The sequence below is a fragment of the Carcharhinus amblyrhynchos genome, chromosome 1, assembly GCF_965287045.1.
Source record: "Carcharhinus amblyrhynchos chromosome 1, sCarAmb.v2.hapA, whole genome shotgun sequence".
Lineage (NCBI taxonomy): Eukaryota > Metazoa > Chordata > Chondrichthyes > Carcharhiniformes > Carcharhinidae > Carcharhinus > Carcharhinus amblyrhynchos.
Window position 1 is genome coordinate 111,417,430 of NC_137324.1, and position 13,200 is coordinate 111,430,629.

General features: G+C 41.3%; 1 protein-coding gene across 1 annotated transcript in view; it reads right to left on the minus strand.

The window, feature by feature from the left end:
- cds1 (CDP-diacylglycerol synthase (phosphatidate cytidylyltransferase) 1) overlaps nucleotides 1-13,200 on the minus strand; it is an 89,332-nt gene that overhangs the window by 11,374 nt on the left and 64,758 nt on the right. The window contains exons 7-9 of the mRNA XM_080191147.1: nucleotides 9,881-9,963; nucleotides 8,615-8,702; nucleotides 7,568-7,636 (exon numbers count right to left, since the gene is read on the minus strand). Coding sequence (XP_080047273.1) covers nucleotides 7,568-7,636; nucleotides 8,615-8,702; nucleotides 9,881-9,963 — 240 coding nt within the window. The remainder of the gene's footprint in view (nucleotides 1-7,567; nucleotides 7,637-8,614; nucleotides 8,703-9,880; nucleotides 9,964-13,200) is intronic.

Sequence of the window (13,200 nt, forward strand, 5' to 3'; positions counted from 1 at the left end):
ATACTATCTTTGTATCATTTGCAAATTCAGCAACAGTGCCTTCAATTCCTTCCTCCAAATTGTTAATGTATATTGTGAAAAGTTGTGGTCCCAGCACTGACCCCTGAGGCATACTATTAATCACTGGCTGCCATCCTGAGAAAGACCCCTTTAACCCCACTCTTCCTTCTGCTAGTCAGCCAATCCTCTATCCATGCCAGGATCTTACCCTCAACACCATGGGCATTTAACTTATTTAACCGTCTCCTACCTTGTCAAAGGCTTTTGGAAATCTAAATAAATCACGTCCACTGGTTCTTCTTTACCTAACTTCCTTGTTACCTCCTCAAAGAGCTCTAACAGATTTGTCAGACATGTCCTCCCCTTGACGAAGCCATGCTGGCTCAGTCCTACTTTATCATGCACTTTCAGGTATTCTGCGATCTCATATTTAATAATGTACTCTAAAATCATGCCAATGACCAAAGTCAGGCTAACCACCCGATAATTTCCCATCTGCTGCCTCCCTTTCTTCTTAAACAGCAGTGTTACATTTGCTACTTTCCAGTCCTCTGGGACCCTCCCTGCCTCCAGTGATTCCTGAAAGATCACCACCAATGCCTCCACAATTTCCTCAGCTATCTCTTTTAGAACCCTGGGGTGCAGTCCACCTGGTCCAGGTGATCTATCTACGGACCTTTCAGCTTCCCCAGAACCTTCTCCTTAGTGATGGCACTATACTCACCTGTGCCCCCGACTCTCTTGGAGCTCTGACATCCCATTGGTGTCTTTCACCACGAAGACTGATGCAAAGTGACTACTCAGTTCATCTGCCATTGTTTTGTTTCCTATTACTACTTTTCCAGTCTCGTTTTCCAGTGATCCAACGGCTATTTTTGTCTCTCTCTTGTCTTTTATGTATTGAAAATCTTTTCCTATCTTCTTGCATATTACTAGCTAGCTTACACTCATATTTCATCATCACCACCCACCCCATTGCTTTTTTCTTTGTCCTCTGCTCACTTTTAAAGGCTTCCACTAATTTTGCCATTTTGTATGCTTTTTCTTTTGCTTTTATGCTGTCCTTGACTTCTCTTGTCAGCCATGGATGCCTCATCCTTCCTTAGCATGTTTCCTCCTCCGTGGGATGAATTTCTGTTGTGCCTCCCAAATAACTCAAAAACTCCTGGCATTGTTGTTCCACTGTCCTCCCTGCTAAGCTCCCTTTCCAATCAATTCTGACCAGTTCCTCTCTCATGTCTTTGTAGTTATAGTTATTTAATTGTAATACCATTACATCTGACTCCAGCTTCTCCCTCTCAAACTGCACAATGAATTCTATCATACTGTGGTCACTGCTCCTTAAGGGTTCTTTCACCTTAAGTTCCCTAATCAAGTCTGCCTCATTACACATCACCAAATCCAGAATAGCTTGTTCCCTAGTAGGCTCTGTCACAAGCTGCTCCAAAAAACCCATCTCTTAGACTTCCACAAATTCCTTTTCTTGGGATCCATAACCTACCTGATTTTCCAAGTCCACTTGCACAGCAAAGTCCTCCATTATTATTGTAATATTGCCTTTTAATATGCCTGTTCTATCTCCTGATTTATTTTCTGCCCCAAATTTAAATAAAAGACAATAGAAGCATCTGGTTTGGGAGGCTTATAAACTGATCTGAAGTGATTGCAATTCAAAGGACAGCCTGTGTTTATTTAATAAGATAAGAGTTGAAGAGTAGGCACACACACTCCTTTGAGTTTCTTAGTGGAGACAAAAACTCTACTAAGTTGTCTTCATAAAGGGTTTAGATTATTCATTTGGTTTCTCAGAACAGAGGGAATATTTGGGTATGGGAGATGAGTTGCAATGTCTGAGACATCTCAAGGTGCCACTTTGCCATAGGGAATAAATTGCAGGAAGATGGTTTTCTTGGTTTGGGATTTTATCATTGTTTTTTGAATAGAAGGTGGTAGTTGGAACCTTGCAGCAGCAGAGACGAGCAGAGAGAGAGCAATCTCCCAGGATCTGTGGGCCAGAAGCAAACGGTTATCAGAAACCAAGAATGTTTTCCAATTTTTGAATTACTGAGCAAGAATGCAGTGCTTGAACTAGGGTGTCCACAAGCATGAAATGGAAGGACCCCAAGAAATTCGTAGCTTGGAGAATAACAGGAATACGGAGGAGAATCAATGTCAATTCTTAACAGCTGTGGCACACTTCAGTTTGATCCTAAGAAGGAACCCTCAATAATCTATAAATTGCAGGGGTGGAAATAAAAATAGAACGGGGGAAGTGTCTTGTTAAGATTTTTGGGCTTAAAGAATAAATATTTATGAAATAGTGTTGTTACTAATTCTTACACAGTAATTTTGTTTAAAAAGTTAAATTGAGATGTCTTGATTTTTTTTAAATTTCTAGTTTCCGAGATCAGAACACACTTTGGAATTAAAGTCTCAACTTGGGAAATCAAATTATCCCTGGCATAATGATATAAACTGTCCCTGTGTGTAGCTAAAACTGGTGTTTTGAATCTGACACCAAAATTTTAAAGGAAAAAGGATAGTTGCTGTAACTGCATCAAAATAAAGAAGGCAAATCCAAACTTGTCCCAAGAGTTAGAAGAGGAATATTACAAACCAAACCTAATATGTGCACAGGAACAAGCCAAAGGCACCTTATGTTCATGTGCTATGTTCCAAATACATGCTGATTATAAGACACCAATTTGGAGACTAATGCAAGACACAAAACCTGAGAGATTATTTTGCCTGTATGAAAAACTGACTATTTTATTTATCCAATGATTTTCTAAAGCAGTTCATGTAGACATGTTTCCAATGAATGAAATGGAAACAAATCAGATCTGACCATATACCCAAGGGAAGCGAGAAAAGATAATTTCCTAATGAAGTGGCAAAGCTGAGACAGTACAGATAGAGGAAATCACAGGTCACAGGGCAGCACATTGGTTAGAACTGGTGTCTTAGTGCCAGGGACCCCGATTCAATTCCAGCCTTGGATGATGGTGCGGAGTTTGCACATTCTCCCTGTGTTTGCATGGGTTAGCTCCCACATTCCAAAGATGTGCAGGTTAAGTTGACTGGCCATGTTAAATTGCCCCTCAGTGTCCCAAGATATGTAGGTTAGGGGGATTAGCGGAGTAAATACATGGGGTTCTGGAGTAAGCCTGTGTAAGAGTCAATGTAGACTCAGTGGATGAACTCAGGATCATTCGGGAGACAGAGACAGTTATAGATAAAAACTACAGGGAGGTAGTTACTCCTGGAAAAGAAGATACATGGGTGACTGTTAGAAGGGGTTAAGAAGCAGTCAGTGCAGCGATCCCCTGTGGCCGTTCCTCTGTATAACAAGTATACCATTTTGGATAGTGTTGGCGGGGGATGACTTACCAAAGGTAAGCCATGAGGTACAGGTCTCTGGCACAGAGTCTGTCCCTGTTACTCAGAAGGAAAGGGGGGAGAGGAGTAGAGCATTAGTCACTGGGGACGCCATAGTTAGGGGGACAAATAGGAGATTCTGTGGGAATGAGAGAGACTCGTGGTTAGTGTGTTGCCTCCCAGGTGGCAGGGTCCATGATGTCTCGGATCGTGTTTTCAAGATCCTCAAGGGGGAGGGGGACCAGCCCCAAGTCGTGGTCCACATAGGCACTATAGGCATAGATAGGAAAAGGGATAGGGATGTAAGGCGGAAATCCGGGGAGTTAGGGTGGAAGCTTAGAGCTAGAACAAACAGAGTTGTTATCTCTGGTTTGTTACCCGTTCCACGTGCTAACGAGGCGAGTAACAGGGAGAGAGAGCAATTGAACACGTGGCTACTGGGATGGTGTGGGAGGGAGGGATTCAGATACCTGGATAATTAGGGCTCATTCTGGGGTAGGTGGGACTTCTACAAAAGGGATGGTCTACACCTGAACCAGAGGGGTACCAATATCTTGGGGAGGAAATTTGTTAATGCTCTTTGGGAGGGTTTAAATTAATTCAACAGAGGGATGAGAACCTGAATTGTAGCTCCAGTGTACAGGAGGTTGAGTCATAAGGTTTCAAGGTCGCAGGAGTGTACCTGGGACTTTGATGTTGTGGCCATTTCGGAGACATGGATAGAGCAGGGACAGGAATAGTTGTTGCAGGTTCTGGGGTTTAACTGTTTCAGTAAGATCAGGGAAGGTGGTAGAAGAGGGGGAGGTGTGGCATTGTTATTCAGGGACAGCGTTACGATGACAGAAAGGACGTTTGATGAGGACTCGTCTACTGAGGTAGTATGGACTGAGGTTAGAAACAGGAAAAGGAGAAGTCACCCTGTTGGGAGTTTTCTGTAGAAAAGTTCCAGAGATGTAGAGGAAATGATAACAAAGATGATTCTGGATAGGAGCGGAAGTAACAGAGTAGTCATTATGAGGAACTTTAACTTTACAAATATTGACTAGAAACGCTATAGTTTGAGTAGTTTAGATGGGTCAATTTTTGTTCAGTGTGCAGGAGGGTTTTCTGACAAAGTATGTAGATAGGCCAACAAGAGGTGAGGCCACATTGGATTTGGTACTGAGTAATGAACCAGGCCAGGTGTTAGATTTGGAGGTAGGTGAGCACTTTGGTGATAGTGACCACAATTTGGTTACGTTTACTTTAGCGATGGGAAGGGATAGGTACATACCGCAGGGCAAGGGTTATAGCTGGGGGAAAGGAAATTGTGATGTGATTAGGCGAGATTAGGATGGATAGGATGTGGAAACAAACTGCAGTGGATGGGCATAATTGAAATTCAAGGAACAGCTACTGCATGTCCTTGATAAGTACGTACCTGTCAGGTAGGGAGGAAGTGGTTGAGCGAGGGAACCGTGGTTTACTAACGAAGTTGAATCTCTTGTGAAGGGGAAGGAGGAGACTTATGTAAAGATGAGACGTGAAGGGTCCATGAGGGTGCTTGAGAGTTACAAGTTAGCCAGGAAGGACCTAAAGAGAGAGCCAGGAGGGGACATGAGAAGTCTTTGGCAGGTAGGATCAAGGAAAACCCTAAAGCTTTTTATAGGTATGTCAGGAATAAAAGAATGACTAGAGTAAGATTAGGGCCAGTCAAGGACAGTAGTGAGGAGTTGTGCGTGGAGTCCAAAGAGATAGGAGAGGTGCTAAATGAATATTTTTTGTCAATTCACACAGGAAAAAGACAATGTTGTCGAGGAGAATACTGAGATACAGGCTAGGATTGAGGTTCATAAGGAGGAGGTGTCAGCAATTCAGGAAAGTGTGAAAATAGATGTCCCCTGGGCCGGATGGGATTTAGCCTAGGATTCCCTGGGAAATTAGGGAGGAGATTGCAGAGCCTTTGGCTTTGATCTTTATGTCGTCATTGTTTACAGAAATAGTGCCAGAAGACTGGAAGATAGCAAATGTTCAAGAAGGGGAGTTGAGACAAGCCTGGTAATTATAGACCAGTGAGCCTTACTTCTGCTGTGGGGAAAATTTTGGAAAGGATTATAAGAGATAGGATTTATAATCATATAGAAAGGAATAATTTGATTAGGGATAATCAACACAGTTTTGTGAAGGGTAGGTTGTGCGTCACAAACTTTATTGAGTTCCTTGAGAAGGTGACCAAAGAGATGGATGTGGTGTATATGAATTCCAGTAAAGTATCTGATAATGTTCCCCACAGTAGGCTATTGCAGAAAATACGGAGGCATGGGATTGAGGGTGATCTAGTGGTTCAGATCAGAAATTGGCTAGCTGCAAGAAGACAGAGTGATGGTTGATGGGAAATGTTCATCCTGGAGTTCAGTTACTAGTGGTGTACTGCAAGGGTCTGTTTTGGGACCATTGCTGTTCATCATTTTTATAAATGACCTGGATGATGGCTTAGAAGGATGGGTTAGTAAATTTGCAGATGACACTAAAGTCGATGGAGTTGTGGACAGTGCGGAAGGAGTTGCGGGTTACAGAGAGACATAGATAAGCTGCAAAGCTGGGCTGAGAGGTGGCAAATGGAGTTTAATGCGGAAAACTGTGAGGTGATTCACTTTGGAAGGAGTAACTGGAATACAGAGTACTGAGCTAATGGTAAGATACTTGATAGTGTGGATGAGCAGAGAGATCTCAGTGTCCATATGCATAGATTCCTGAAAGCTGGCACCCAGGTTGGTAGGGTTGTTAAGGCGACATACAGTGTGTTAACTTTTATTGGTAGAGGGGTTCAGTTTCGGAACCGTGAGGTCATGTTGCAACTGACAAAATTCTGGTGCGGCCGCACTTGGATATTGTGTACAATTCTGGTTGCCGCATTATAGAAAGGATGTGGAAGCGTTGGAAAGGGTACAGAGGAGATTTACCAGGATGGGAAGGTCTTATGAGGAAAGGCTGAGGGGACTTGAGACTGTTTTCGTTAGACAGAACATACATAAGAACATAAGAAATAGGAGCAGGAGTAGACCATCCAGCCCTGCGAGCCTGCCCTGCCATTCAATAAGATCATGGCTGACCTGAAGTGGATCAGTTCCACTTTCCTGCTTTCTCCCCATAACCCTTAATTCCCTTGTCTATCAGAAATCTATCTACCCATGACTTAAATATATTCAGCGAGGTAGCCTCCACCACTTCAATGGGTAGAGAATTCCAGAGATTCACCACCCTTTGAGTGAAGAAGTTCCTCCTCAACTCTGTTCTAAACTGACACCCCCCCCCCCCCCCCACACACCTTATTTTGAGGCTGTGCCCTCTAGTTCTGCTTTAAGGTTAAGAGGTGACTTAATAGAGACATATAAGATGCTCAGAGGATTAGACGGGGTGGACAGTGAGAGCCTTTTCCTCGGATGGTGATGGCTAGCACGAGGGGACATAGCTTAAAATTGAGGGGTGACAGATATAGGACAGATGTCAGAGGTAGGTTCTTTACTCAGAGAATAGTAAGGGTGTGGAATGCCCTACCTACAACAGTAGTGGACTCACCAATATTAAGGGCATTTAAATGGTCATTGGATAAACATATGAATGACATTGGAATAGTACAAGTTAGATGAGCTTTAGATTGGTTTTCACAGGTTGGCGCAACATCGAGGGCTGATGGGCCTGTACTGCGCTGTAATGTTCTATGTTCTATTTAGTAATCCAGAGCTGCATTTCAGCAATCTGGATATTTTCCCACAGTTAAACTCTTACAGACAAACTAAGCTAAGTCAAAAATTGCCTAAAGGGGGTACACACTCACTTCTCAACTTTCCCACTTAGTGGTCAAACACGTGACAGAATAAAGGGATGTCACACATTCATCATAAGCATTTTAACTCTTAGTAAGGCGACAAGCTAGTGCTCATGGACATCAGCTACAGCTCATGGACAAAACAACTGCAATGTTCTCTTTCAGCTGCATGGCTGAATGGCTATGCAGCAACTAAAAATTCCTTTCCTGACTACGTGCAAGTCATCCCTCTAACTTAGTGGGCATACACAACCACGCAAAGGAAAATTAAAGGGCTTGTGCACTACAAAACAAAGAGGTTATATGTTGGTTAGATGATTGTATTACAAATTGCCCATCTCTCACTTTCTACAAAAATTAAAACAAAGGCAATCAACATACCAGAAATCCAAACACAACAGTAGCAAAGAAACCACCAATGAAACCTTCCCAGGTCTTCTTTGGGGACAACTGAAAAACAGCAGAGAATGACAGGTTAGGCCACCTGCTAAAAATGTAGCATTCCATTAAAGTTCCTGAAAATGGTCATAAATCTGTTATGCATTCATTTGAATATACCCGCCAAAAGAAAATCAAAGATGTGTGTTTCACACAGTCATACAGAGGGACAGGGCCTCAACATGCCAGTGAAATGTGGTTGCACAAAGATCAGGGTACCATCTTTAAAGGTCACCCAAACATAATCTGTCTGGCCATGTCCCTCACTCCCAGGGAGGGCTAATCGTATCTTTGCACCCCTGGGGAGACACCCAGAATAGGTTCATGTCTGTGTGAACCTGTTGTAAACCTTGCTGATGCAACATCACGTCAGTGCGGTTCAATACACAGTATGGGTTCAACATCCAGAAGGAGGAGGGTTAATAATATTTAAATATGTTCAAATAAACGTAAAGCAGGTTCACAATATTATAAGCGTGAACCTGATGATACCACTAACGTGGGGGTGGGGTTGAAGAGATCCCATCACATTCTCTTGGTGACAACTATGACTTCCAGATCTGTAGGCCACTCCGAAATTTGCCAAGGATAGTGAACGCGGGTTCAAGATCACCCCCTACATCCTCCACGGCCTTAGGACATCTCAAAGTGCTTTGCAGCCAATTAATTACATTTGAAATATAGTAATTGTTCTAACACAGGAATGTGACGGCCAATTTAACTAAGATAGATTTACAAGGACATTAGTGATAACCCAGTTCTTCAAAGTAGTGTCAGGAGATCTTTACTATCCATCTTAGAGAGCAGACAGTACCGTGACTTAACCACACTTGTAAAAGACAGCACTGCCAGAAGTGTGGCACTCCCTCAGCACTGCACTGGACGTAGTCTGAATTGACCAGCATTGACCTGGGAACACATCCCATGAATTAACAAAATTACTTGGTTCAACTGCATCACTGACTTATCATTTCCTACTGGATGACTTACCTTAATTAATGGAGTTCTTCCAAAGAAGAAACCAAACAGATATGCCATTATATCATTGCAAATTACAATTGAGATTGGAACAATAAACCTGGAATAATAAATGAAACTGGGTTCAGTCATTGAATACAACGCAGCTTGAACTTCACAATTTAATTTGCTCTTACTTATTTTCTGGCAACTATCACAAACAAGGAGGTTGCACAATTTATTTTGAGTCTATGATATGGGAATGTAAGGGAAACTATGAGATAAATTTAAGTTGTATTTTTTTGAGGTAGACCCTAACTAAAACAGAATCTGAGCTAAAAAGGATAAAGAACGTGCGAATATAAAAAGGAAACTGACCCACAAAGTTTCTAAGGAAATAAAGTCAAACTGAGGTTTGGAAACAAAAACTTTTGAATAAACTGACTCAAATTAAAAGATACAAATGGACAAAGAACAGTCCAAGCTGGACAACAGCAGCTGATTGGCCTGTTCTGTACCACAAGACTAGTTGAAAGCGGCAGAATATGGATGCAGAAGCCAAAAACAGGTTACTGCAGCTGTTTATGTTCCTGGAAGATAACACTTTGGCAATTACTCTATCCAAGTGGGTTGAGCAGGTTTTGCAGACAAAGTGCCATTTATAATGAACACTATGCCCACAGAACTCAGGTTACTTATGTGCTGCTGTTAGCATGAGATCAGACTAACTCCTAGAAGGAGAGCAGCTGAAAATTTTCAAAAGAAAGTGTGATCAGTAAAATCCAAGTGGACTGGTGAGCCAATTTGCAAGATCTATCTTAATGTCATTTATAGTTTATAGGCAACCACAATTTGCCCATTAACTCATGTTTAACTCATGTTAATTCTGAATGTTAGAATGTAGGATAGAGAATATTTAGCATTTGCTTTGTTGACTCCATAGAATTGTGTGGTTTATCCTTTCAGCAAGTAATGAGGATTTCTTAAATAATTACTGGTCTCTAATGAGATTGTAACAGAAGAAATAATGTCCCCCTGCCAGATTTCCACATTCACATAGCTAAAAACTGTACTTTCAAAACTGATCAACTATGATCTGAGACTGATCAAGAATTAGGGAAAAAGATTTGTATAAAATTGTACCAGGTTATTTTGTAATGGAAGAGAGAATTCAGGACACTAACTTGAAGCAAAAGGAATGGGAGCAAAAAACAAGATGAAAACAGAAAGAAAAGTTATTAAAAATACTGTGCCTTATTTTAGGGTGATAAAAAATGCAAGTAGAATAATCACACTCACCAGATCATGCCTTCAAATAAATTTTGGATCACCAGGTGAGATTGAGTAACAATAATTAGCAGTGTTACATGAGTCCAGCCAAACTGTGAACACAATCAAACCAAAATGTTTTCCAAAATCTAAATTTGTGGTTAAAACATAATCTCCAACATTTCACAGCACTGTCATTCTATTTATTGATTTAGTCAGTTCTAGCACAAAAAAACTCAATCAAAACTGTCACCATACAATCTATAGGTTTTAGTTCACAGGTTAGGAAGCTGTTTCTCTCTAATGAGGTACTCTTGCATTTACAAAGAACAAAGAACAGCACAGCACAGGAAACAGGCCCTTTGGCCCTATAAGCCCGTGCCGCCCATTTTAACACACTCAGTGAGTGCCTTATTCAAGTCTTACGTCGCTCGTCGACGTTTTTGTCTACCTCTAGTGGAACTCCACAATAAAGGGGGTGGAAATTTAGGGAATTGTATGTACGCCAGATTCCCTCTTTACATTCCCTCTTTTTTGATTCCCTAAGCCCTGTGATGTGCCTTTCTATTCTACATGCATATCTTGTTTGGAAATAAATATAAGGGAACATAATCTAAATTGTGTGTAATATTAAATTAAGGCAGTATGGAAAGCTAAAGAAAGCAGAAGAATTTTGAAGAATATATAGTCAGGTTAGGACAGAGCTTCCCAACGGTTGCAGAAACAGTGGATAGGTTTGTGCTGCCCTTCCCTCCAAGACCGCACCAGGACTGTTTCCCTTTGAGGCATGGCAGAAAAGACCAATGAACCTCGCAAGTGGACAGACAGGCTACATAAACATCTCATGCTGACTACAAGCCCAGAAGAAACTGTCAGTTCTGCCTTTTTTGCTGGGAGGAGGGGTGGGAGAAAGAAACAGTAGCTGTTGGGTTTCTCCTGGTGCCAGGCCCAGGTTAACAGCCATCGCCTTCATGGCGGACAATGTGCAGCAGTACACATGTGTGCCCACCATGTTTATAGTGGGAAATACAGCCACCATCTTCATATGGGTGCAAGCATGGTGTGTGCATGACCATCATCTTTATAGAGGGCAAAGTGCAGCAGGAAGTGTGCACAGCCATTCTGGGCCTGGAAGCAGGAGGAGAGGGTCTTCACGAAATCTAGTGTCTCTGAAGAACATGGAGAGCTTGATTAAAACCTATATGGGCTAATAGCATTTTTACAAAAGTTAAGAATAGATTTTTATATTTATATGATGTATGTGTTGACCAATAATGAGAAAACATTACTAATTTTATATGAATGTCACTACGCTGGTCCATTATTGTTTTGTTTTTGTTGACATGCTAGGGTCACTTTAGTGTTTTAAATGCGAAAGTAGTTTGGGAAACATTGGGTTGGGAGAGTGGCCTGTTGTATGATAAATGCGGGTGCAGATCAATAGAAAATCATACATTTTAGGAAAAAGAACAAGAATGGAAAGAGATTTGAAATTTCCTCCAGCTAAAACTTGGGAAGGATGGAGCTACCACTTTGTCACCTCCCTACTACAAACTTTACAACCTTGCCACTGTCTCAGGTTGAATTAGTTCATTTGCAACCTTAATGCTCTATCTGATCCTGAGCTGAGCTCCCAACTCCACATCCTCTTCATCACAAAGACAATTAAATTCCATCTCAGCAACGCAGAGATCATCATCCTTATTTTGCTGATGAAATCAAACTTGTTTTTGTCACCTCCATACAAAATGCACCAATATTCTCTATGCCAGTCTTCCATCAACCCTCCAACAATGCCAGTTCATTCAAAATCTTGCTGCTCATTTCACAGACTATATCCAGCACTAATCCACTCGTGTCCTTACTGACCTAATTTGGCACTTGGCCCTCCAATATTAAACTATAAATCAAGTATTTTATATTTAAGTTCTTCCTCCAACTTCCCACCTTTCTATCTTTCTCCAGTGTTACAACCCTTTCCAAAACAGTCCATTCAGTGGAGTCCTGCCTCATGCAACGGCTTTATGTTTTACCCTGCCATGGGTGGGCTGTCTTCTGTTGTCTTGCACCTACTCCCTGGAATTCCCTCTAAATTACTAACACTTAGTTTGCCAGCCTTATACTCCCATGAAGCACCCTGAAGTATTTCTCTAAAGGAATTAAATAAATACAAGTTTGCCCATCCTATACATTTTTATGTTCCTGAGAAGGTGATTCAGCATAGCATGCCTCTCTGGTTCTCTGAAGAGATACCTTTTTTGGTCCAATTCCATAGCTCTTTTCTTTGTACCCTTTAAGGTGAACATTGATTTAAACTTTACACGTAAGCCTCAAAAGACTGCTGGTGAAGGCTAACAGAATATTCAAATGTGTTGGGAGAGCAATCCAATATCAAACAAAAAGCACTATGATATCTTGAACACTAATTGCAATACCGACCTCCCACATGATGGCAGCCCTAGAAACAGTTCAAAACATGGTGTCACAAAATTGATATCAAGTTTAAAAGTCCTTAGTTATCGCAACAACCTGAGAGAGCTATGTTTATTGGCTTCTGGAAAGCATTGACGACAAGACATGATTGATGTATTTAAACTAAAAAAAGCGATTAGACTAGATAAATTAAATAGATCAGAAAAAACAAGGGAACATGAGTAAGAGATATGTAACTGCAGAACTAGGTTAGATGTCAGAAGGATTTTCTTTTCAAAGGCTCAGTGATCTCAAACAAGTTGTTAGTCTGTTTAGTGAATGCAGATTTATTCAAGAGGCAAATAGCCAAGTTTCTGACTGACACTTCTGTATTCAAAGCTTGTACACTGTTAGATGACAAACCCAAGAGCCTCTATAATACCTCGACACATTTGATCACCTTTGGAGAGGTGTTCTGGAAGAGGGGTTGGAGGGGTGGGGGGCATCTGCCCAGCAATTATTTGGTTACTGATAGTTTGCAGCATGGGGGTCATGATAGTCAACAGCAACTTGATTTTCTGGGGCAGATTCAGTAGATCAGCTAACCTTTTCATGTTCATCATTTTGTAGAACTAAGTAAATACACAGCTCATAAAAGATAAAACATTTCAGCATGGCTACCCCAGACTATAAAACTCTCAATGAAGGAATAGAAGGAGTCCGGGATGCAAATTATCAGGTTTCTAGAAGCAGCTTTGGAAAGTAGGACATTGCACACAAATACAGTAGTGAGAATCAAATCTGGGCAAGACATCGGTTAGGCCAACAATTCAAAGATACTGGAGGCATGAAAAAAGTGCAACGTAGAATCAAAAGGATGACAGAAAGGTTAAGTCAATAAAATTTTGAGAGACTTGAAAAACCAGGGCTGTTTTCAC